At 40.5% G+C, this 26328-nt stretch overlaps 1 protein-coding gene across 1 annotated transcript in view; it reads left to right on the forward strand.

Annotated features, from left to right (window-relative positions):
- The first annotated feature begins 145 nt into the window (after positions 1 to 145).
- Positions 146 to 26328, forward strand: part of LOC118432218 (peroxidasin homolog) — a 56674-nt gene continuing 30491 nt past the window's right edge. Inside the window, exons 1-9 of the mRNA XM_035843750.1 lie at positions 146 to 165; positions 275 to 346; positions 670 to 741; positions 1218 to 1289; positions 3166 to 3335; positions 7040 to 7157; positions 8200 to 8366; positions 9140 to 9243; positions 9613 to 9796. Of these exons, the coding sequence (XP_035699643.1) occupies positions 146 to 165; positions 275 to 346; positions 670 to 741; positions 1218 to 1289; positions 3166 to 3335; positions 7040 to 7157; positions 8200 to 8366; positions 9140 to 9243; positions 9613 to 9796 (979 nt within the window). The remainder of the gene's footprint in view (positions 166 to 274; positions 347 to 669; positions 742 to 1217; positions 1290 to 3165; positions 3336 to 7039; positions 7158 to 8199; positions 8367 to 9139; positions 9244 to 9612; positions 9797 to 26328) is intronic.

The following is a 26328-nucleotide window of genomic DNA, read 5'->3' on the forward strand; positions in this document are numbered from 1 at the left end:
CTAGATGGCACTTGCTGCAAGTGTACTAATGTTTCCTCGATTGCCATAACATCTCTTTTTAATTGGCAGTGGATTTGTACATACATAATCATTTATTTTCCTTCAATAAAAAGTGACATGATAAGCTATATTGACTCAAACTTACATGTCGCTGTGGCACAAGTGGTAATGCAACCCTGTACATATGTACACACTTTAAGTAAATGCATTGGATGTTTAGTGAATGAACATGTATTCATTTTCCTTTATTTAACGCTTTTTCTCTTTCTGTCAGGTATCTCTACAAAAACAAAGTAAGGCACATAGACAGACAAGCCTTTGTAGGACTGTCATCACTAGAGCAACTGTAAGTAAAAAAAAAATTTAATTGAAAAGGTTTCCTCCTGGCTAAATTGGCATTTTAACCTTCCATTGTTTTCTCATCAATAGATAAAGAAAGAATGGAATCGTAATGAATATTGATAGATAAACATGAAAGAATTCTAAATATGATTTTTGATTTTTCTATGAGAAAATATAGTTGCTGTACTTTGGTACATGCCACTGCAATGAAGGTATGTTTTTAATATGCGTAATGATGAAAGCTTTATACTTACGTTCGCACATAATGATATCTACTATTAGAAAATTATTGTTTTCATCTAATTAAAAAAAATCATTTATCTTCAGATACATCCATTTCAATGAAATTGAGCAGCTGCTGCCCAACACTTTCAGCAACCTACCCTCACTTGAAAGACTGTAAGTACTGCCAAGACAATAGGATACATGTAACGTTAGCTCACCTTTATCCGCCTTCAACCTATATCCGTTGTGTTGCTTAACAGGGTATCCAGGGATATAAAGTCGATGAACGGTAGTTTCAAATTGTACTAGTTTCAAAATATTCATGTTTGAAACCACCATTTGTCGACTTGATACCCCTAAATACTTTGTTCTTAAAAAGAACGGATAAAGGTTACCCTACGGATGATGGTGAACTAGTGTTACTTTCTGGTAATAAGGCCCTCATTCCACTTAACGGAATGATCGCTAATTGCCACACAGGGACCAAAATTGGATTTGTGTGACTTAAATCGGAATATGATGTGAAATGTGTAATACAAATGTATAAGACAGTGAAACATACAGAACAGATTTGTTCTTTATCTATGAAATTTGATGAATGTTTTTAGTCTCTTATTGTATCTTTTATATATTTTCTGTTGGTATTTCAGATTTCTTCACAACAACAAGCTTGCAAGAATACCAGCTGGGACGTTTTCCAACCTCCACTCTCTAAAAAGATTGTAAGTGGTAAAATGCTATGAATAATGAGGCACAACTTGGTGTTCTCTATCACCCTTTTACGTAGGTACCAGCCAGACCACAGGTAGGATAGCGCAAAAGTCCAGAGGGCAATCGGAACTCATGAGAGGGCTGGGACTGAGGGTCATGCCTACCCAAAAAAACACAAACTACAGTGCAAAATTTGCCAGAACTGGTCAATGAGAAAATGGAATGTTTTGATTGAATAATTTTAACAACATCAATTCCAACATCCAAATCCAGTATTTGAATTTTCGTCAGTGCCACACTGAAGCATATATAGACCAGCCCCAGGTATGACATAAATAGTAAAATGTGACTGTGAGTCCCTATTGTATTAAGATATGGAACAATGAGAAGAGATCATTGCTTGGTATCCTGGCCATGACAGCTGACAATCTCTCAAATACAGAAATACAATGTTTTATGTACATGTACAGTAGCCTTCCCTTGACAATATGTCTGTGATGAAGCTGGTACACATGTACTGTAAATGCAGAAACTTTCATGGTGGTTTAATATTCATGGTTTTCATGGTGGCCGCTTCACCGCTAACTTAAAACCGCCACAAATGTTTTTCCATGGCAGTAAGAGACACAGTGCATGGTGCTACCACGAACTTAGAACCACCGCGGAAAGTCCTTTTTCCCGATACAGCGGATTAAAATCCCCGCGAACTTAAATGCATTTACAGTATCTTATTTTATTGAAGTTAAAGAAACAATTGTTGGCAAGGTTACAAACCTTGAGGTGTAGCAGAGACATGGTGCTCTCTCTCTCTCTCTCTCTTTGAGTGATGGATTTGATATGAAGCTTGACCTGGAGCTAGTCACAGATACACTAGAACATACTACAGGGATATTATGTATACAACAGCTGTGCCTAGAAGATTTAATCTACTAATATTGAAGTTTGACATCAGACCTTGAACATCTTACATTAAAAACTTTTGACAGTGGGCACAAGGAAGTCCATTTTGAGGATGAAGTTTTGAAGCATGTGGAAGTTTTGTTCAGACTAAGCATGAGTCAATTTCATATTTAGAAATTTTGATTTTGTCAAGATAAGTTTTCTTGAACAACAATTGTTCTGATACATGTACATGTGTAGCATGAAGGATTTTAACTTACATGTAACATACATTCGCATAATTCCACCAGGTGCCATTATACCGCCACCTCAAAAAACATTGTTATAGAGGCCTTCTCAAGATTACACCTAAATATCTGAATTGTATTACATTTAGGATGTCTAACATTCGGTGTTCAAGACAATCTTGGGAAGACCTCTATACTAACATTTTTTTGAGGTGGCGGTATTATGGCACCTGGCGGAATTATGATAATGGATGTTAGCTGTGATGATACATTATGTATATTACAGTGATTAGCAAATCATCTTTTTTTGTATACTGAATTCTTGATGTACTGATCTTTGCCTTACAAATGTACATGACATTTCCACTGCTGGCTGCAACTGCTTAAAGACCAGCCTTGTTTGCTCTAGTCTGCTGCCAGGCTAGGTAGCGATGTTCGGGAGCGGACTTAAGCGAACAAGGCTAGACTCCAGGCTTATGTGACCATTTAAGATTTTTTAAATCGTACTTTTATATTGCATTGTATTGCAATTATAAGATCAAAGTAGTACCCAAATCCAATTTTGGTCGCTGTACAGTCGCTCAGTACTAGTGGTTGCTGTCGAGTTGAAAGGGGTCCCACTAGTCTGTGTAACACAAACTCTGCTGCTCGGGGCTGTAACTGGCCCTTCCCTGCAGAGGCCGGCGGATGTTGGGCGGGCTGCTATAAGCGAGATTAAATCAGGCTAGGGGTCTCACCACTTGCTGTCACCCTTGTGTAGGAGACTGGACTCCAATGACCTGGTGTGTGACTGTCAGCTGATGTGGCTGGCCGAGCTGCTGAAGAAGTACAGTAGCGTTGGCAGCACCCAGGCGGCGGCGACCTGCAAGTACCCGAAGGCCCTGGAGGGCAGATCTGTGTCCACCATCACACCTGAGGAGTTCCACTGCGGTAAGATGGTAGAACCGACAAGTAGGTTTCCATGCCATGACAGTGAACTTCTGATCATCTGTGAACAGTTTCATCAGGTTGGTAGAACACTGAATAATTTAGTTCTTTGTACATAACATAAAATTTTTATTTACCTAAACAAAACACAACAACCACCAATCAGTTCCAGAAGTGCCAACAAAGGATGACTTCCTTAGGACACGCATCAAGAGCAGTTCCCACTCGAGACGTGATAGAACTGACAACCTCAACCCAAAACCTCCTTGAAAACGCCCAAGAGGCCGCCCAAGAGGGAGATGGGAAGATCAGATCTTCGACACACTCATGATGGCTGGGGTCTCCAGTGGTGGGAGTGCACCCAGAACAGACCAGCCTGGCGTGAACTGTCAATGTCTGTGGCTGCTATGCATCAGACTATGATGCCTGCAAATGATTGACTTATTTTGGTGACATTTCGTCCGTCACTGTTCGCAAGGTTGTACTGACTGGTTCTACTTTGTACTGCAGCTAGGTGTCGCTAGTCGAAGTGTGAAGATTGTGGTCCCAAATGTGACTATGTAAAAGACTAGGACGGGGGCCAAGGTGAAAGAGAGGGACAAGAGATGCACCTGTTGGATTAAGAAGGCTGTATAAATCAGAAAATGTAGTCTTGAATGGGGATGAAGGGGGACATAAACTCAGTCACATTTGGGACCACATTCTTCACAATGCTGCAGCAACACCTAGCTTCAGTGTGACACCAGTCAGTATTGCTCTTGTGAAGGTGACAGATGAACACTAGAACACTGGTTGTGTACAAAGAGCTTTTTATTATTCAGGAACTAGGCTTACATGTCTTGTCAATAAAATTATCTGAAAGATCTGACTTATGTAGAAAACAATCTAGTCATTAGTGTAGATGAATGTACATCAAGAATGGACACCCTAGCAATCATTGTATGGTAGTGTCAGTAAACTACAGGTAGGTACCATCATCTGTTGTGATTTGGTGCTGATGCTTCGTAGTAGCTTGTAGTTTCTAAGCAACCACTGGTACCTACCGCTATGTGCATGGCCTTCATTTCATGTGCTTCGAAGTTCAAATGTTCTGGCTATGCATTAGGCAAGGCAAATGGCTGACGAGTATTACTATCCTCTGCTTCCCTATATGGTGCTTAAACAGAAATTTGTCAACATGCATACACCACTATTACATGTCTTCCTTTTGGCTGATTCTGTATCTGTATCTATATAGCCGGTATAACCACCACTATTTTGAAAAGTCAATTATTTTCTCCCCTTCAGAAAAGACAAAAGCATCTTTCAACACTGAGACTGACCCCAATGACCCACAATATAGCTGCAAAGGGCTCTCCTTTTGAAACTTCTGTTTTAATAATAAAAGTACAGGAGAATAACAACATGTAATGAGATGCTATGGTGACTGTAGCATTGAAAGGTAGAGGAGGATAAATGAGTTCCCCTTTTGACAGTCAAATAATGAAGGTCACTTTTTCCTGACCTTAATGTTGACTATTTATCTAAGCTAAGAAAACTGAAAATAAACAGAAACTGTTATACCACCACCTGATACCCTTATTTTCTTTACAAAAGGTTTAATTGAAGTATATATAAACATATGCGAGGTAACAGTTGCTCAAGCAACTGGATTAGTTTTGGAAATGGCCAGAAGTTTCAGATGGCATTGGCTGTCTTTTGTCAGTGACTGGATGAACATCTGGCTTTACCAGCGTTAATGTTTAAATGATGTGAAGACAAGTATAGATATAGCCTCTTTACATCTATGAAGGTTAGACATCCTGGTAGTAAGAAACACAAGAGGGCACACAAGACAAAAGTTACTCAAGAATCTAGATAAGTTTTCAAAACGGTGTGACGTTTCAGCCAGCGCCCGCTTTCTTTTGTCAATGATCATGACTGTGAACTTGCTGAACAGACTCTGATCGATGATCATCATGAGTGACTTGGAAGCATGGAGTGAAGGCTAGCCTACTGCTACAGTGTCAGGGAGCCATGCATGCAACAGTATAATTGAATACTGGACTGTACTATAATTACTTCTACATAACCTCTCAATTCAGAATAATTATCAAGTGATTAAGACTCTGTGATTCATGTACAAAGTCATGTAAGTCAACCAGCAAGTGTACATCATGTAGCTCCCCTCTCCTCAACACGATACATTTCTGAGGTATCAATGCCTCCTTGTTTCTGGATGCAGACCCTCCTCTTCCATAAAACTGTTACTTTTCAACTATCAAAAGCGTTACTGGTCATGCAGGCAAATGCTTGACTGGGCAACGAACATTCTGCTGTACTTTGTACATGTAGATGCTTTCCAAGCAGAAATTAGGCCCTGGCCTGTTTTAGCCGTCTTTGTAGGCATTTATTGTTGGCCTGTCTATTTTTTTTAGTTTTTCTCTACATGCAAGAAGAAAGAAAGAAAAACAGGCCCAACAAAAATGCCTAAGAAGACGTCCAAAAGTCGGGCCTAATCTATGGGTGAAGAGTACTATGTAGGGGTGTCTAGTCAAGGTTGCATCTAAATTTATCAAGTTTTCTCTCATGCCAATCCAGATGGAGACTCTCCACTGGACGAGGGGCCCCCTTTACGCCACAGAACCTCAAAGATCATAGGTGAATATTCTTCCTCTTTCCACAAGCGGAAAGAGCCTCCCTTTCAGCAGTACAGAGATGCGTGACTTACCTATTTTGAAATGATCATGTCCAATCTTCTGAGCGACTGCACGATATTTGCATTCACCAAGACTGAAACATTTCAAGATAGGTCTGTCAGGTTTCTTTGCACTGCTGAAAGTGGACCAGAAGTTGATCACATCCTATCCTTCTGTAGCCTGGATACCAGACCCGCTATGCTAGATGATATACCCCTTCAGCCTAGGAAGCCACATTACTTGCTACCAATGTCTTGCTAGTTGGTTCCCAATCTTTAAAGCATGATCTCTACTTATGTTATTGACGATTGGATGCCAACTTTGGTACATTTTGTAGCAGGGCATGTGGCTTTCCTTACCAAAGTCATGTATCATCTAGTGCAGTGGATCTAGCTAACAGGCTATCCCTTCTGTGGTTCCCCACCCTAATATTACATGTACAAATGTACAAGTAACCCCATTGAAGCCAAGGAAATATCATATCGATAAAGAGTGAAAATGGTCACAGCTACAGTGTGGTCAGAAAGAATGCTCACAATCCCCATTTATCCTAAAATCCAAACCTAAACTTAATCAGCACAGAACCTACTCCTTTTAGTGCAACGATAATATTTTCCAAGATATACAACCTTATGTCATAATATTTGAAAGTGTGTCATGCCCTAGCATGTCTATCTTAACACATAAACACCCAGTACCCCCTTCTCAACCCCATCATCTTATGCATTCAAAATGCACACTATATAACATGTGCAAAAATATATGTATAATTATACAGCTTTTTTTTTTCAGAAAAAAATGACATTGAATGTTGCCATTACAAGAGCTACACGTAACATTAGTTAGTGTTTAAGAACTGGTTTGAGATAACAGAAATACATTTTCCTAGTTTGTGCATAAAAAGGAACATACAAAAAATACCATAAGTGTAATACTTAGTAGATGTTCGTATTGTATATTGACATACATTTGTAGGTTCACCAATTCATAACTATATTGCATAACTATATTCTTCTCGCTTGATTCTAGTGAAACCTCACTTCACTGCGGAGCCGTCTGATGTTGACGTTACTCATGGCAACACGGTGTACTTCAGTTGTCATGCGGAGGGGGATCCTAAACCAGAGATTGTTTGGCTCCACAACAGGTGAGTAGGGCAGAGTGAACCATCCATGCATTGTAAGAAACGAAATAATCCATCATCATCATCTTTGGTACAGCTGAAACCACAGAAAAACGGATTATTAGCAGCTGCACAAAGTTTAAAGACTATTGCAAACAAAGGGTAAGAATGGGGAAAGACGTAGACATGTGCAAAAAGTGTTGTGTTGATCTTCTCCTTTCATCTATCTCTTAGTGTAATTTACTCTTATTACATGTATCTAGCTGTTGGGTACTACAGAAAATCTGACAACCAAGTTTTGCATCCTTCTCAGTATTGTTCATGCACCGTAGCACACACAGAACCAACCTACATGTGGCTGTCTACACAAAATGGAGAAAAAAGTTTTAATGGATCTATCAATTATTCTAGTGTAAGTTATACAATGGAAATGTTTACTATTAGAGTAATTACCCATGGGGTTTGGGTCAAGTTTTTTTTTTTTTTCTAAAAACCCTACATTCACATTCTTAACATTACCTACCAGGTACATGTACAAAATATACATGTCTGACCCTACAACTGGACTTAGAGGTTTGGAGTTTGAATCTTTGCTGTTGTTGCTCACCTGACATGTATACTACTGGAAAGGGTTGCTGCAGTACTTAGGACAGAATGTCATGCTGCGTTCCACTGTTCATTGCATTCATCAAAAGGAACTTTTCCCTGGTACAGTACCTTAAAGCTACTAAATGCTGTCTATAGCATCTCTCATCTCTGTACAACTAGTAGAAGATAAGCTCTTTAAGGAGCTAAACTGGTTTGAGATGTGTAACGGTACAATCATACGGTAGTTCACCTTTGTCCGTGGGGTGACCTTTATCCGTTGTCTTTAAAAACAGCACATTTAGGAGTATTAAGTCTGCTGACAGCGGTTTCAAATTTGCAATATTTTCAAAATGTTCCGATTTTAAACCACCGTCCGTCGACTTTATATCCTAAATACGTTTTTGTACAAACAAGGAATATAGGTTACCCTCGGATAAAGGTGAACCAGCGTTAACCATTTTACACTTTCTACTTGCAGTAATGAGGTCCAAATCACTGATGAGCGACACAACATGCTGGACGATGGGACCCTGATGATCCAGGACACCCGGCCAGAGGACCAGGGCATGTACGAGTGTATGGCCAGGAACATCGCTGGGGAGGTCAAGACCAAGCCGGCCGAGCTCAGATACTTCAATAGTCCAGGTCAGTTGAGCCCCGGTCATACGTAGCCTAACATCAAACTATTCGTTACTACCAATACTGTACAGGCATTCTCATCAAATACCTAAACAATGCTTGCAGTTGCACCAGCTTCATATAAAGAAAACAACTCAACATACATATTGTGTGTAGAAAGGCCCACCAAAAGCCAAAAAACATGTTCAAAATAGCATAAAAACGCATAAAAAAAAACCCTGCTTGGAGAGTAGTGCAACTGTAGCTGACCGGATGCTGTACATGTAGATACTATTTTTGACCTTCTGTCATTGTCTTTACATCTACATGTATCATTCCAACGGACTCAAGTCATGTATTGTAACAGTGGGGTTCAAACACCACCAACTGACCAGTCTAATTGGTACAGACATTTTAGCCTAGTGTTTTTTGCATTGAGGTCCTGGCCAGCCCTGGGTTTGAATCGAGGGGGCCAGGAGACTGTACTACTCTAGACTTGTGTTTCAGAGGTTCCCACACCGGCAAAATGTACCATACAGGAATATCATCATCATACAGAGATTCGAGGACAAATCTGAAATTTAAAAAAGATAGGGGGATAAGTGTAGCAGTGGTGCAATAGTGCATTGGGGTCGTGAACTGGCGGGCCCGCATTTGAATCCCAGGAGCTAGTAGACTACTACTCACTTTTGTGTTTCACATATTCAGTTCAGAAACATGCATGCAATATTGACTACTGTATGTGTCCGACAGTCTGAGTCTTCCATATTTATCACTGTGATTCTCCTCAATGTTTCCAGCAAGTCCTACCTTCACTGTGAGTCCCCAGGACACAGAGGTGCTGGCTGGACAGAGTGTGACGTTGGAGTGCAGTGCCTCGGGGTACCCACTGCCAGACATCACGGTAACACACACCACTTGCTACTGTTCCTCTTCACTTTTCCAGTCAGACATGGCCACACCAACTTATATTTTCTTGCTTCTCGGACGTTTCTTTGCAAAACTTCATCAATCAGACAAGCCAAAAAGATATTCCTCGGAGGAAAACTTGATGCTGACTAAATTCATGCACTAAAACTTTGTGTAGCAAAGTACAGACTCAACCATCAGGTTTTCAACTTGATATTTATCTGCAGAATTATTACCAAAAAATGTGAGAACAAACAAATTAAATTGGTGTGGCCTAAAGGTAGAACAATGCAATGATAAAGGTTGAATGGCACACTGTCTTTTGTATTAACTGTAGTGATTGGATTTGTGGTCAATCCACCAGTGGTCCAAGCATGACAGACCGGGCCCCCCGCCGCCTGCCCTGCCCAGTGATCCCCGCTTCACCCTCATGAGGTCCGGTGCCCTCCACATCACCGACGTGCAGCAGGAGGACCACGGGCTGTACCGCTGTGAGGCGTCCAACGACCAGGACACGATCATCGCCACTGCGCAGCTCATCGTACAAGGTAACATTTAACACATGCACTGTAGCACCAGACCTAATGGGACCTGATGGGTACACTCATTGCTACATGTAGTTTGCCCAGTACTAAGACATCCTGCCTTCCTTTCTTTGAGACTTTGTCCATGATGTGCTGGTTTCATCCAGTGATATGTCATTTGATGGACTAACTGAACCAAGTATAGAAAAGGCTAGTGCTGGATACAAAATTTAATGTATATCGTAGTGGCAGTCTGTAGATGGTCTCTCAAGCTACGTGAAACTCATTATACAGGAGTGTGCTCAGTGCAATGGTAAGTGACACTGCCTCTAGACTAAGAAGTCATGAATCTCTGCAGTGTCACTCTTCTGACAAACATGCTGCTTCGAAGGGTTGCAGTCCTTAGCACAGGATCTTACATTATTGTAAGTTGTGGTCTACTGTTTATTGTGGAAAAGAGCTAGGGGAATTTCCCTTGCATAGTTGACCAGTATATATTGTACAATGTACATCTGTTTAGCACCTATCATCTCTGTCATACTCATAGTCATTGGAAGAGTAGCTCTACTGTTCATTGGGTTTATTTGAGCTACATTCTTACATTCTAGCCTGGGTACCATCCGTATTCTACCGGGACTCCTTACACTCGCTACCTTTTTAGGGTAGCGAGTGTAAGGAGCCCCGGTGGAATACGGATGGTACCCCATACCCAGGCTACTTACATTCACAAACAATTTCTCTTCCTCTGGCAAATGGACTAAAGGCTTTTTCTCCTTTCTAGATCTGCTTTGGATTTAAGCTTTTTAGCAAAATGTTTACACTTCAGTTTTTATCAAGGTAGATCCCAGATGGCTGATTCTCTTCACAGTAGTAATTATAGTAATCTATACTCTAGTTTATATCTTGTAATTGAAATTTCATACTTGGGGCTTAACCTTCACAGCAGGAGTTTCAAGTGGTTGTCTGGTATCCTGCTCAGTTGTTCGAGTTCTTAAGGGAAGTTTGGATCTTCAGGGTGAAATGTCACCATTTGGCAGACAGCATTCTGGTTTTTTGATATAGTATCTTGCATGGTTTTGCTATCAGTATCAGAGACTGTGTGAGTTCTTGGAAGGATTTTCTTGGGGGAAGGGTGCAAAGAGAGTGAGAAATGTTCGTAAGGGCGAGGACATGACCTGCAGAGTTCGTTAAACTGTTGTCAGGACTGACTTTGCTAAGTACCTGTCAGTTAGAGTATGGTTAGTGGAAATGGGTGCAAGAAGAAAACTAAAATTTCATTTGTAATCCACCCGTTTATCGTAGTACTCATTTTACTTGTTGTACACATACTTACTCACTGTTGTAGGATATTGTTGAGGTGTGGTGCTGCAAAGCTCGTGACCAAGTATGCAAATATGACTACCAGCTGATAACAAGAAGCGTCTGAATGTCCTCTTAGTTTTACACAAAAGTAGCAGTAAAACGACTACAGCATCGTCATCCTGACCTTATAATGCTTTGGCTCCTGTAGGAGTGGTAGTCTTTCCATCACCCTGTAGTCTTATGGTTTGCCTCAACATCTGTTTCTAGGACGAGCTTGTGATTGCAACTTTGCTTGTGATTCAATCTGATGTGTAGCTCATACTATGACTTTTGTCTTACCTACATGTACAAGGAGGTTTTGTATTTGTTTGTGTATGGAATCCGATGTTTGTGTTCTTGTGTGTCCGTACTTTGAATATATTTGAATACTGTAGAGTGACAGGATGTGAGGGTTGAAGATGGTGTAGCTGGAGACTGGCAAGATGAGAAGGTTGACTTTTAGGTCAAAATGGTTTTCATGTAGGCTGACAGGAAGTGGTAGAACTAGTCATTTACAGACGTTCCATGTCATGGGGTCAATGGAAGGGGCTATTAATCCGTAGGGATGTAATTGCTTTTGGTCTCTCTGATAGTATTTTTGCAGATTTGCTTTTTCCATATGATACTGACTGGATACAGGTAATGTTAGTCAAAACCATAGTGCATTGTAGATGAAGTTCAATTATTTTAAATCAAGACATACAGAGTGGGAGATCTCGAAACCCTTCTTTTTTTTGGGGGGGGGGGGGGGCGGGGCATATGTGTGTGAATGGCCTTATCTTCTACCATATCTGTCCCAATGACCTTGTATCATTACAATTATCTGGAGACTTTCAGGGGGTAGCAATTGAAGAAGTGTGTTTTGAATCAGACTGTTTTGGCAAACACTTCAGATCAAAGGTGAGGGTTCAGGCCTACCAATAGGTCCGCCATGGGAGAAAACCTAAAACTTAAATTCTTTCATAATATAAATATACAAATAGGAATGAATGATGAATGAAATAAATCCATATTGTACTTTTTTTTTTGCTTTTGCAAGCAATGAATGTTGTGATGAAGCAAAAGCGCAGTTAGTAAAAATTGTGTAATACTACATTTGATGAATGTATACTTAAACATACAGGTAGGCAGATGGAACTTAGTACATAATTTATGATATATAATTTCATATTTAGAAATGTGCACTTTCATGTGCTATTCAAATATTTTAAAAGAAAGTAGGGAACTTAATAATATTCTTGTATACTATTAAAGACGATATCTCTATTATCTGTGGTATAAAAGTCCAGTCTCCAATAAAATGACACTTGTTATGTTTTGTTGTGACTTTTGGGCTGTTTGGTATTAGAAGAGTGAATTCAGGATAACAAATAACGTGCCAAGTAGAAACAAAGGGACCAATTGTGCTTCATGATTAACTTACCCACAACATTTAACGTTGAATTAAAGCCTTCAAGGTACAGTTGACGGTGGATTAAAATAGTTCGTTACAGCTCACACTCAGTCACAGAAAAAGGCATGCAGACCTTCCTACTAGTGCAAGCTGTGAACTGTTAGGATGAGTTTACTCTAGTTCTACCCCACGCTGGTTTTCAGTCTCTTTCAACACATCAACTTGAAGGACATATACAGGCGGAATCAGGAACAGATTTGGATGTTTTTGTAGTAGATGATATTCTGCTCTTTCTGTACTTAACTTTATCGTTCTGCGTATGAACCTGAGGGGGTTCCGTTGGGGGTGGGGGGAGTGAATGTTCTGCCTCTGTGCTCTTACAAACAAAACAAGTTAGAGTATCCACAAATAGTTTTGTCAAGTTTGCAAAATCAATTCAACATAGTTTTCATAGGTACACAACCATATTTTTTTGCTCTCTACTGAAGTATCAGAGGGAAGTCATCTGGATGACAAAGTGCTTACCAGAGATGAATGAAGAGGGGGGGGGGGTATAGGCTTAGTAGCATTAATTTTTTGGAATCGCATCCCTGCCACCTTGTCACAAAGCGGACAGGCACTTGGGAAAACATCATCCTAGCAAGAAGGTTGCTTCTAGTAACAATTACCTGTCAAAATAATAGAAGAAAGATAATTCTACCCAGATACAGACAGCATTCAGTCTTTTGAAACATTGGTAGAGAAGAAGAAAACGATGGAAACTATCCGATGTTGAAATAAAATAGAAAAGTAGTTTGAAATGAAGTTTCCCCAGATCCAAGCCCTGTTATTTGGCACCCATCCTGGAGAATGGCTAATTCATCAGGACATTCCTGAATTCTCTCCTTTGAAACAGAACAGAAGGCTGACACTGTTCAACTCAGGAGAGTTTGTTATGACTGCCTAGCCAGCTGAATTAGCTTCCCTCTTTTTGGATGAAAACTGTACAATCTGCAATCTGTCTACATTAGTGCCTCTTTTTCCTTGCTTTTTTGGGCTGGAAAATGAAAACTTTCTTGCAGCAACTATGTATCTGTAAGTTGTAAGATGCTTGAATGTAAATTTTGTGTTTACAACCAAGTTATACAATGTATTTTGCCTAACAGACTTGTGCCATTTCAGTGGGGGTAGGGACTCAGGAAAAGTGGACATGAGCACTTATGGTATTCTTTCTGTTTGAAAGGTTGTGCCATGATCTACCATGTGCAAGTAGTTTCTTTTATACAAGTGACATCACAAAACTGGTCTTAAGAATGGGATTAACTCCAGTTAGCATGTCAGAGCTTTCAGACAAATCTTTGAACACCAGACAGATGATTACCTAATACCTCATCTGTCTGGTGTTCAAAGACCACAATACAAACACAGGCTTTTTTCCAAGGGATACCTGTTACCATACACCATCTACATGAGCTTGCTTCAGTATTGAATATCTCATTACCACTCCTGGATGCCTAACCTTTATTTGTGGCACCATAGATACTAAAAAATATAACAGTGACTCAAGCAACTACTAGATAGATTTATAAACGGGCAGAGGTTTCAGGTAGTATCCACTATGTTTCATCGGTTAATGAGAAAAGGGGAAATGTACAAAGTGGAGGTTACCTCTGTCTTTTGTCTGTCAGTGTGTATCTTATTACCTGGATGTCTAACCTTCATTGATGAACCATAATATAATATGATAGATAATACATTGAAACAACCAGAGAGGCAAGTAGAACAGAAAGAAACAATATCCCAACTCCTGGGATTCGGACCCAGGCAGCCGGATCACAAATCCAACGTGCAAACCGCAACGCCCAAAAGCTCAGACCTTTTGGCATGGTCAGTTTGGCAGCACTTGAACCCCACTGTTACAACATGTACTTTTTGGCTAGATTGTCGGATTCTATGCAAAGACGAAGTCTTAGTCTGTTAGACTGAACTACTACGCAAAAGTCTTAAAATTACAAGCTGGAAAGGGCTTTGATTTTGGATTTAATCATTTAACACCAAAACACCATGTGTTAGACATGCACTTGAAGTGCTTGCTGATGATAGAGACCAAAGAGAAAGAGTGCTTAGTAGTCTAAACACTAAGGAATGCTCAGCCAATTATCTCATTGACTGTAAGCCCATCCAGTGTTTGTTATGGTTAGGCTGAGGTCCAATGTTAGGATCTAACATGTACATCATTAGGAGGCTTTTGATCAGATTTAATGTTTCCCAGGATGATCCTTTGTCGGCAGCGCTGATAAGGAGTCATTAAAGAGCTGGGGGGATGGCTATGTGTCAGGTCTAATTTATCTCAAGAAATGTGTCTTTACCGTACTAGCTCTAGTGGAAAGCATTATATTGCAGGGAGAGATTTCAAGATGTAGATATGTGCTCGTTCACAAACTCTATAATACAGCTGGATACCTCCAGTGGCTAAAATACTATTTGCGGTACCCTGACATCTAGCCGTATTATAGCTCCCGAGTCTCTTCTGTCCTATCCGCAAATACAGAAGGGACTCGGGAGCTATAATATGGCTGGATACACATGTACATGTACTAGGCTAAAATAATTTGCAGAGAGGACAGAAGACACTAGCACCTTAGCCTGGATACCATACCCCAACCTCAAATATCTTTTGTGCACGATAGATACTTGAGATCGGGCTCGGGTTTGGTAACCAGGCTACTAGGACCAATAATATGGCTGGATACCAGGCTAGCCTCACAATGGTTATACTTGCTTGCACATAGATGTTGTGGGTTGATGGCAGGCCAACAGGTGCATATGTCATTGGGTTAACACTGTGCAGGTTGAAGAGGTGAAAGTCTTCCCTTATGTTGTCAATCCATCTATTACATGGTTGTCCCAATGGATTTTGTCCTTCCACAGTCATGGTGAAGATCTTTCTGGTCCACTTCTCTTCATTCATTCTCTGAAGGTTATTGTAGTCGGTTGAGTCTCACATTGTTAGAGAGTGATATACACAGTGTATGTTAGTCTTGTGTATAATAGCTCTGACAATGCTTTTGGTTGCCAGAAGGAAAATGGAAAAATGTCTTTTGAAAGTACTGGTAAGGGCTCAAAAGGAGCACTGGACTATTGTAAGTGGGAATCTTCGGTGGGCCTTGGCCAGTGAAGGTGCAAGTTTGTTCCAGATTTGCTTGCCCTTCAGCTGAAACAAAATGTGATTTTCTAGTACACAGAGAAAGGAGATTTCAATCAGCGTTGCTTCCTGTGGACAGCAGGATACCTTGGGCATGGCTCAATTATTGGACAAGGAACAGAATTCAGTCCATGTGGACTTCAGAAGAATACCTTAAAAACACATTCTTGTAGATTGATGTTGCAGTTACTTAAGGTACATGTGGATTTATCATTGGGTCTCTAGTTCTTGTACCCTGTATAGCTGTTGTAATAACGATGGGACATAACTGATCACAAATGGTTACACCTTCTCATGTACTTACAAATGCATGCATATTAACCCTATACACATAGGTCTCTGTAATACATGTAAGCTCTCTGTAACTGAATGTACATTGTGAATTTAGTACAATGCATAGGCTCACAGTGCTCACAGTGTAAAAACTACAAAAGACTGCCGTCAGCACGACTGTATCTTTCAAGAATGGAAGGTCCGTAGTCCTGGCACTTCTCCAGTGGTGTGAGGTTCAGTTGTCGCCAGTGGACTGAGGTCCAGTTGTAGACCCTGTGCAGCACCCATAAATTTGAGAATGTCATGATCTTATTTGTGATACTGTAAATCTGTTACTGTTTGTGATACCGTAAATTGTACACAATTATCAAAAGACTGGGGGTCCTACCCAGTGTTAGTGGAACAAACCTGAAAGTCAGGGCATATGTTCGAATTGTGGAATCTGTGGAAACCATGAACTTGAAATCACCACGAATAATTCACAATTTACAGTATATGTCATTAGTGACTCCACTGTGTCCATTTTTGGCCATATTTTGATGAGAGAGCTACATGTAAGTTGCCTTAATCTTGAGTAGCAAATAATGCCACTGAGTATATAGAAGTATCAAGAAACCCATACATTGTGAGGCTCACATTCTGAACATAATTGAAATACACATGCAAACAATGGTCCTTGCAAGTGTAATGCCGGTAATGTTTCAAATGTAACCTTTATGGAATAGTAAACTGGTAAGAGATAATGGGCAGACACTGGTACAACAAAGAGACAGGAACCTCTGTAGACCACGGCACTTCAGAGAAGTAGACTGACCTATTTGCTGATAAACACTATCCCCTTTAAGTCAAAGTTTGGTAACATTCCCAGAATTTTTCTGGTCTGGCCCCTGAAATTTAAGGGAAACAACTCCCCTTAAGTTACCTCAAACTATGTCCCTTAACAAGCTGTATAAAAGAGAATGATTAACTGGCTTTAAGTGGACGTATTTGCCCAAAGCCTGACTGCTCTGCTTGCCTATTTTCTGTCTTTTTCATGTTGTTGCCAAAAATGTTCTTTACAGCTCACAGACTCATCAAGTCAGACTTTTCTGCTATGTGACACAGGCTTTAGCAACAGATTTTTTGTCAAACTGATGAAGTGACAGTTCATAATAGAGTACATGGTTTTCGAAACGTACATTGTATCTATACCAACTCATGTCATTAGAAAGCAAGTTGCTCAGGCTTCAATATATTAGTGTTAATGCATGTTTTATAATTATGTGTTAATAGATAATATCTTAGATTTAGAAGACTTGGACAGACTACACTAAAATCTTAATAACAATTTTTCCTTGAGACTGGTAAAAGAAGTTTCTAGATCTTTTCATTTTTTTCTTATTTTTGTAATCTGATAAAAAATTCAGTCTATCCGGTGGAATATATTCAAAGAAATGTACTCTTTCACCACCTGGCTTGCCTAGAAGTTTATCTTGTGTTTAACTTATCTACTGCTTTGACCAGGTTCTGCCCTATTTGTTGTAAAGTCACTGTCAAAAATGTTCCCTTCCATATTATCAGTCAACTGTGCATGTTTATGACTGCTTACCTGGTGTTAAAAGGAGAAGCACACGTGTGGAACAAAGTCTTTCAATGACAGTCAAATACTTCTGTTTAAAGACTCATTAATCATTTTGGGGGACTTTGTAAAATATGATATTGAGACATTGGTGTGTTATGATAATAACGAATGACATCACTCCAGGATGATACATGTATTTTCAACTTTTTATAACAATGGCGTAGTAATGAGACTATTGTTATTTCTTGATTCTAGGAAAAAGATTCCCAGATTAAACTGATGGACACAAATTTCAGGGACGAGAAATGACAAAACACGACCACACAATTCAAACATCAAACGGTCAATCCTGTTCGGGAATATGGAATGGGAATTTAGCCCAACTTCAAGTAATGTAGTACATGATTTCTGCTTGCTCATTAAGTACCATGGCAAGAGGTAATGCCCACAGACAGTATATAACAGGATTATCTCCCCCTGTGAGGTATCCCCACCTGTTTGTTGTGACACACCACAGTGGGGCCCACACCCTCTCCATCACCACATGTTAGCTCAGGTGCTGTCTGGGGTGCTGCATGGTCTAATGCCAAAACACAGACAGGAATGCGACAGGGTCCTGGGACTTACCCATCTGTACAAGTTCAGAAGTGGGCATCTCGCAGGTCAGAAGGACTGGTGAGGCCAGAATAGCTCACAATTATTTTGAATGACAAAGGAAATTTTTTTTTTGATCAGAGAATTATGCAGCGAACAGTCAGATAATGAACTGTAGGATTGTCTCACAGATCTCCTGATGTGGTTCTGTGTTTTCCTTTCCTTCCTTCCTTCCTTCAGTTCAATCCTTCCTTCCTTCCTTTTTTCATTCCTCCTTCCTTCCTTCCTCCCTCTACCGGGTATCCCTTCTTTCTTCCCTCCCTCCTTCCTCCCTCCATCCCTCCCTTCCTTCCTTCCTCCCTCCATCCCTCCCTTCCTTCCTTCCTCCCTCCTTCCTTCCTTCCTTCCTTCCTCCTTCCTTCCTTCCTCCCTCTCCATCCATCCTTCCTTCCTTCACTCCCACCTGCACTAGCACCCTCACTCCCTCCATCCCTCCCCTTCTACTCATTTCTCCCCTTTTTTTCAGCTCAACTGAAAATGTTAAGAAAAGGAGCCCTGACACTGGAATTGTTAACAAAACTTTAAGTGATCCCTTATAACTACCACAATATGAGTAAAACTTCTCACTAAAGTCTTTGAAGCCACATCCATCTTGACATAAGGTGACCATTTGTTTCTTTTCAATACCATACAATGTATTGGTAGCTGGCTTTCCAATGAACATGTCAAGTTCCATCATCGTTAACCCAGTTGTTTCCTGTTGCTCATGTGGGATCCATGTGGGATTTTACGACTCTAATAGCCCTTGGGGCTCCATCATGCAGTTTGTGACTGTTGAATAGTAGTGGGCATATCTTCTCCCTTCCACCTGTATAACAGTCATGAAGTTATCACTGTCTGTATCCCCCTGTTGTGTCTTCAATACTGTTCAAGTGTGTCAAGGTTTCATCTCTTCCGTTACCCTTGAAATAGAGTCAATCAGTAGAACGAATTTTGACCTGCTGCTGTCTGTCTAAAATCCCTCTTGCCTTCTGCGATCCAATGTGGGAATGATTAAGACACAACTTCTGTGCAACCAGCAGACATAGAAATGTACGAGTCTGTTCGTTTTGTTGCCATTTGCCTCGACATGACATCGGCTAGAAGAACGCATTCCATCCTAGCTGTCTTTCTGACATCGCATGTGACTTCATGTTCAAACTACAATACAGGACTGGTCACCTCCCTCAATATGTTGAATTATGATGTAATTTAAACCTGAGAAACAAACAGTAATACTGTAGAAATTTACTGTGCTATACCTTATCATAACCCTTTGTCTTGTCTTTAATTTTGCAGTAGCGGGAAAATGGACTTTTTGCTGTGGTTTTAATTTTGCGGTAGCACCATACACGGTAGTCTCTTACTGCTGTGGAAAAATATGTTCGCAGTGGCTTTAAATTATCTCACATTAATCCACCGCGAAAGTTTCTGCATTTACAGTATGTCTTAGGGTACAACATACTCTTAGCAGGCAGTTCTTCAACCTGTCTCTCTTGATGGGCAAATTAATCAACCTTCTAATAGATCCTTGGCCTAATTAGGAAAACTCAATATTTGTATCCCCTCCAGGATTTATACTTCCTTCCGACTTCCTGAGGAATGACCTTCAGAATGGCAATGTCCTGTAAAGCCCAGTGGGGCAGTGCTTATAATTAGATTTCATGCAACAGCACATGCTGCTGGGATTAACATTCTACATGTGCAGAGGTCTGGTCAAGTTCTCAACAGCTGACAGTGGTAGCAGCATCCCTCTTTATGATTTATGGATATAGATTTATTGTTTTTCGAGATGAATGGTTGGTTGGTTGTTTGGTTGGTTGTTTGGTTGGTTGGTTGGTTGGTTGGTTGGTTGGTTGGATGGATGGATGGATGGATGGATGGATGGATGGATGGATGAATGTGTGGATGGGAAAGGGGATAGATGGATGGACGGACAGACGGTCAGGTGGATGGATGGATGGACGGACGGACGGGTCTGTGGATAGATGGATGGATGGATGAATGTGTATGTGGGATGGATGGATGAATGAATGGATGGATGGATGACTTCCAGAAATGATACAGGGCACAAATTGACTTTCCTACCCTGGTATTTGAGTTTTTTCCTCATTCTGTATAACCAGCACCTTTGTGCATGAATCTTTGAAGGGTGTCTGTATATAGAAGGAGTAAGTGAAAGAGAGCAGGTCCCACAGAGCTGGATGGAGGCCCACAGTGCACTGTGACAGGCCAGTCAATGTTTGATGGAAGAGTAGATAACAAAGAACAGGCTGAAGAATCGACACTGGCAAAGACCAAGGCCTCCAACCTTGTTATAATGAAATGGAAAGCATCAGTCAGGTATCCCTTACCAAGACCCCCTACTGTCCTGGAGCACCTTTGGCTCTCCCCTATCTAAATCCTTGTGCATTCCTCTTCAGTCTTACAGTAACAAGATGTACGACTGGGTGATAATATTTCTTGCTGGATCAGAAAAAATAACAATTTAAGGCGAAAAAAGAACAGCTTTAGCTAGCCTTCATTACAGAATGCTTTCTTTGATAGTGGAAGTAAAGTACATAATATAGAAAGACCTAAATATGAGACTACAGATGGTAAGGTGAGTATAGCAGCTGCTGTTGATTTTGAGTTGAAGAGTCTGCATTCATGTCTCGCTCTTCAAAGTATGATGTAGTTACAGTACTACTGTTTCAGGTCCAGATGCTCCTATGGACCTTGACCAGACCTGGATCTGAACTTTTTGTACAGGTACCGACCCCTAGTGTGTACTGTTGAAGTTGAACTTGTGCCAGCATCATGTTGGACAGAATCCAATGTGCATGTGCTGCCCTCAGATAGCTTCAATTTTGCCATGAATGTTATGATTTTTAGTAGACCAGGGGACCAATTAAAGTGACCCATGCAGGTTTTCTAGTAGAGCAACTTTGTTTCTCCAAAAAATGTGTAGGGGTTGCTTCAGTTCAATTCCAGAAAGTCAATTTTAGATGAAGCTACTGGAAACCACAAGCTCCAGTGCAAAAGGATTTACAAAACTCTGCCTCGTAATTAATCAATTTCTAAAAATCCATGAATTTATTACTTTTTCAGAAACATACATATATAGTGCATCTGTGTTACACATTTTTGTACTTATTAAAGGGTCCACTCTATCTTGGGACTGGTACATGCATATAAATTAGTCTATTTGCAGTAGCATGAGGGATCCCCTCTCAAGCTCATTTGAAACAAAATGTACAATTATTACACTCACTCACTCACCCTTCCCTCCCTCATTCACTCCTTCCTTCCCCACCCACTCACTCACACACTCACTCACTCAGAACTCACTCACTCACTCAGAACTCACTCCCTTCTTCCCTCTCCCTCACTCATGCACTCATTCATCTACTGACACTCACTCCTTCCCTCCCTCATTCACTCACTCACCTACTCACTTTATCCTTCCCTACCACCCTCTCTCCCTCCCTCCCTCCCTCCCTCACTCACTCACTCACACACTCGTCCTCTTACAATTTTGCTCCAGCTAAATGCAAGCTCTAAGTCTTCATCAGTAACACTTTGTTACTTGAGAGGATTATTAGTCTCTTTGGAGGTATTTTGTTCCATCTTCAGTTGTAGTTTGTCTGAGAAGCTAAACCCTAGGGCATTGTTGGCAGGCTTCCTAGACTCCCAACACTTGAGGGCATTCAGAAAATGTCACTTTGTACAATAACTTGGATGCCCCCTTTTACACACACATGGTCATATGCCCTGGATTTAAACCTCACTTTGCTCTTTCAGTCTCAGCACTGTGTCTCAGGAGACATTGCAAGATGGAGAAATTTCTTAGCAATCCCTTTTCAAGGTCATATTTTACAATTACCAGGTAGGATGAAAGTATCCAGGCACTGCGGTTGCAAGACATCACTTTGGGAAATTTATATGATGACTCTCTGACCCTGTACATTATACATTATAGTTTACTTAGTATGTAAGATCGTAATGTGACCTTGACTTAGGGGAATGCTCTCCTGTGTGTGTCACATGGCCTTGTTGACAGAGCTGGTGGCAGAGCTTGTACCCCCAGAATGAACTCCAGATGAAGTGTTATGGCTGGTAGGATCCTGATACCTGGTCTGGGAAAACAAACTTCACTGGTGGGACCCTAGACCTGCTGTCTTTTCAGAGGATGATGAAATGTCTTGACAGACAGACTTGTAACTCCAGTAACAAAATGACACTGTCTTAAGTTTCTTCTATCCTTAGTTCGTTTAGGCTTCTAGTCCAGTACGTTTTGATTAAGGACCACATTTGTACCAATATGATGTTGGGTGATAATTGATATGATAATGATGATGTTGGGGATCATAAAAATGAAATTGAGGTGTGAAAATAATATGCTAAACAAAAACTTCAAGTTATATTCTGTAAGAAAAATGACATGTAGACATTACTTTAGGAAATAGGATGTCCTCTCCTTAAGTTTGCACTCCGGCAATGATGGTTAAAGGCTACCAAGATTGCTAAATATGTTAGAGTCTGTTATTGTAAAACAATATGATAGCGGTGATTGTGAACATGTTGTTTGTGTCCTGGCAGTTTAAGTGGTGTCCTTATTTACACCCTGTCTTATCCCCAGTTCCACAAGGTCAATGTCAAGGAGGTCATTTACACTCTGCTAGAATTCTCACCATGTGTGGCTTGTCAAGCAAGGGAGAATTTAGTACCTTTCACACCATAAAAATTTCCTGATAATGCTAAAGATAGCGAATGTTCTCTGCAGTACTCATATATACATATAGATTACAACACCGGGTATTCGGTATTGCCTGAGGTATGCCTGACCGCACGGATAGGATTGCCTGAAGTTCAGGGCAGGGCGATCCGACCCGCAGGAAGGTTGGGACAGAGGGCCTTATTGGGACTTATGTCATGCCAATCTGAGGAAACTCAAGTTTATCGCAAAAAAAAGGGCAAAAGACATCACTGTAATGCACATCGCATCAACACCTTTATTCGTCAATTCGAAGAAAAGAACCAAAGTCTGACAGTTTGGTTCGAGAACGGTTGGTCCAATTTTGGATAGCGATGCACAGAAGCAAGTTCAAATTGTTCAAATAGCCATACCGTATAATACAGGCCCGTTGGAACACCGATTTCAAACGTAAATATGGGTATTATGTAAATATAATATCAGTATATGTCAGTGCAGTAATTGCAATCTGGCAGAATCATGGAAGAAATACTGATGGGTTTTACATTGGTAAACACACAGTCTCACATTGGTCACAGCAGATACATGCATCAGGGAAAGGATAACCAACCTATATGATTCTTATTTTAAATGGATGATGAACTCTATGAAAAATATGGTTAGCACCAGTGTGATTAGCACCTCTGACAAAGGACACCCTGACAAGTTCACAAAATACTTCCAAGTCTTTCAACACCTCATGTCAAGGTTAGTGTAGGTCAAAGACACTGAGGTGAGTTTGGAAATGTGAGAGATAGGAGCGGAGTGACCCTGGAACAGAAGGTGAGACACCGTAGTAGGAACCAGGTGAGGTATGGGATCCTCCCCCACTCCCTGATGAAGAAAAATGCCAGTCATCCCAGGTCAAAGAAATCCACGGTAAAGGTTCAAGGTCAAGATGCAGCTCTTCAAGATGTGAGAAGGCATGTAGGAGACAAACTGTGGCATAGCTGTGCACCTATCGAGGAACAGGAAAGGTCAAGTCCATCAAACTGTCTATACATGTATATTTACACAGGAATAGAAGACCTGTCTCTGATTTCATCTGTCTTTGGAAGATACTCCAGGTGCAATACATTACTTGTTGGTAGCACTCTTTACTATACTTAGGTTTGATTGATTCATTCCATGAAGGACATATGCTTTTATTCTCTGTAACAGGATCATGGAAGCATTATATTTTCTGTTAGTATTGAGTAAAGTAAATTTAACTACAAAACTGCCAAGAAAACCCAAATGAAGATGAGTGCCTTTGCTAGTAGTGGTCAAGTGCCACCAAGTAACCAGTCTAAGTGGTCTGGACCTTTTGGCGTAGCAGTTAGTGTGTTAGGGTCGTGAGCTGGTGGGGCCCTAGGTTCAAATCCTGGGAGCCAGGAGACTGTTCTACTTGCCCCTTGTGTTTCAGACTCAAAACTCTATTGGACATGCTCTAGGAAGAGTGACATTGTTGTCAGAGTGTCACTGCTCTTTTTTATGTTACCAGAAGAGAAAGAAGAAGACATAGTAGATTTGACCATGATTCTTCAAATAACCAAGTTGAACTTTCTTCAGCAAAACCGCTTGCATCTGGTCCCAGGGTGTCTTACAGATTTGGGTATTTTTTATGTGAAGCTACATGTAAAAGTTTTCCCTAAATACTTGTAAAATGGCTGACCTTCCTGTTACTTCAGCTTGGAGATAAAACGTTCTATAAAGGGAGAGTTCCCCCATATAGCACCATACAGAAATCTTAAGGGATTGAGGAAATTAGGTTGCAGGACAGGTCAACTGAGGAAAACATCTGAATAGGACACTCTGTGGTCAGTGTTGTGTCTTGTTTTGTATTGCTGTTTTAAAAGCAATTTGGAAAGAGGTAAGAAAGTGTTAAAGGTCTCTTAATAAAAGGTGAAATTATCGCAGACTTTCTGTAGGTTTTTGATGATTCAGATGCTAATGCAAGAATTTCTGACCCAATAATCATTTTCTTTGCTTAAAATGTCGTACAGATTGCATTGTGTAGTTTTCCATCAAATTCTTAAGGATGTACTGTGTACATGTAAAGTCCTCTAAACAAAACTTTTGGTCTCCTAACTTATCATGGTAGCAGTAGCACATAGTAATGCTTGACACTCCCTTGCTCATTTTGATAAATGGACGGCTAAGTAGAGGGTCTCATCTGATCAGTTGAAAACTAAGAAGTTTATGAATGTCAACATTGCGATATCAACAAGTTTATGAACATAAGGTCACTTCTTTGTAACTTTTGCTAGAGAGGTAACAAGAATTGTTCTAAAACTGGTGAACTGTGACTCATGCATGTCAGGTTAATTCAATTCTTCCTACCCTCTAGATATTGAGCTTGACCTTGAGACACAGAAGACATCATGTGGCAACCGCAAGTGTCCTGTAATCAGATCACCGGTTAGCACTGTCAGCAATGTTTGTTGACACACTGGCTCCCACATCTTTTGTGGAGCCACTATGGATAGCTTCCTCCTAGACATAACACAGTCCAGAATCTTTTCTCTTAAAAGCTCGCTTCAAAGGCCCTTAGAACCATTGCCTTGCCTCTCAGGAAGGAGAGGTCAACAACCATAAACAACATAGAAAATGACTTTGACAAATTATGATGGGAAGAAGAAGAAAAAGTTTTGTTGGTGTAGCTTAAAGCAACACCTAGTGGTGTATGATTGTCCCGAAAGGTTTTGGGCGCCAGAGTTATTCTGAGCACAAAAGCTGATGAAAGCAGGCAGACAGTTGTGATTAAAGAAATCCATCCTGACCATTGATTCCTTATGCGACATGTTGACTTAACAGGCGTGAGGTAATGTTTACAAAACACTGGTTTAGAGATGGTTACTGATAATTGAGTTACCTGACCTCCATCTATACACGTACATACATGCAGCTTGCCCCTTTCAAACTTTGCTAATTACAGACACTGAGATACACTATTCTTCAGGCGTCATACATGAGCTAAAGGGAGGTACTCTATAGACTTGTGGGAATGATGACTTGAAAAGGGTTTGAGATAGAATAGTTGTATGCCTGTTAAGAGTTTGTGTAACAAGATATGAGCAGTCCTAATCAGGACTAATACACGAATGAAAGCTCATCTGTGTTCGGTAGAATCCATAGTTGAAAAAGGTTAAACTTTGTTCCAACACAACAGAAGAAAGACTTATGGTGAGTCTTTATTCTGTTGTGTTAAAACAAAGTTTAAACTTTTTCAACCAGGACAAATACAGAATTAACTTCTCGTCTTTTTTTCCAATCTTGACAATTACTGGTCCAGTATTCTTCAAACTATCAAATTGTCAAGAAAAACCTAACATTACACCAACGCTGCACCTGCATATTGAAAAAGCCTTGCTGATACTACGCAGGCTAGAGTTGCTGTCTATAAATACAACACATGTAGTGTTGGTGATGATTACAATACAACAGTGGTAGTAAA

This window comes from Branchiostoma floridae, chromosome 2 (assembly GCF_000003815.2).
Source record: "Branchiostoma floridae strain S238N-H82 chromosome 2, Bfl_VNyyK, whole genome shotgun sequence".
Classification (NCBI taxonomy): Eukaryota; Metazoa; Chordata; class Leptocardii; order Amphioxiformes; family Branchiostomatidae; genus Branchiostoma; species Branchiostoma floridae.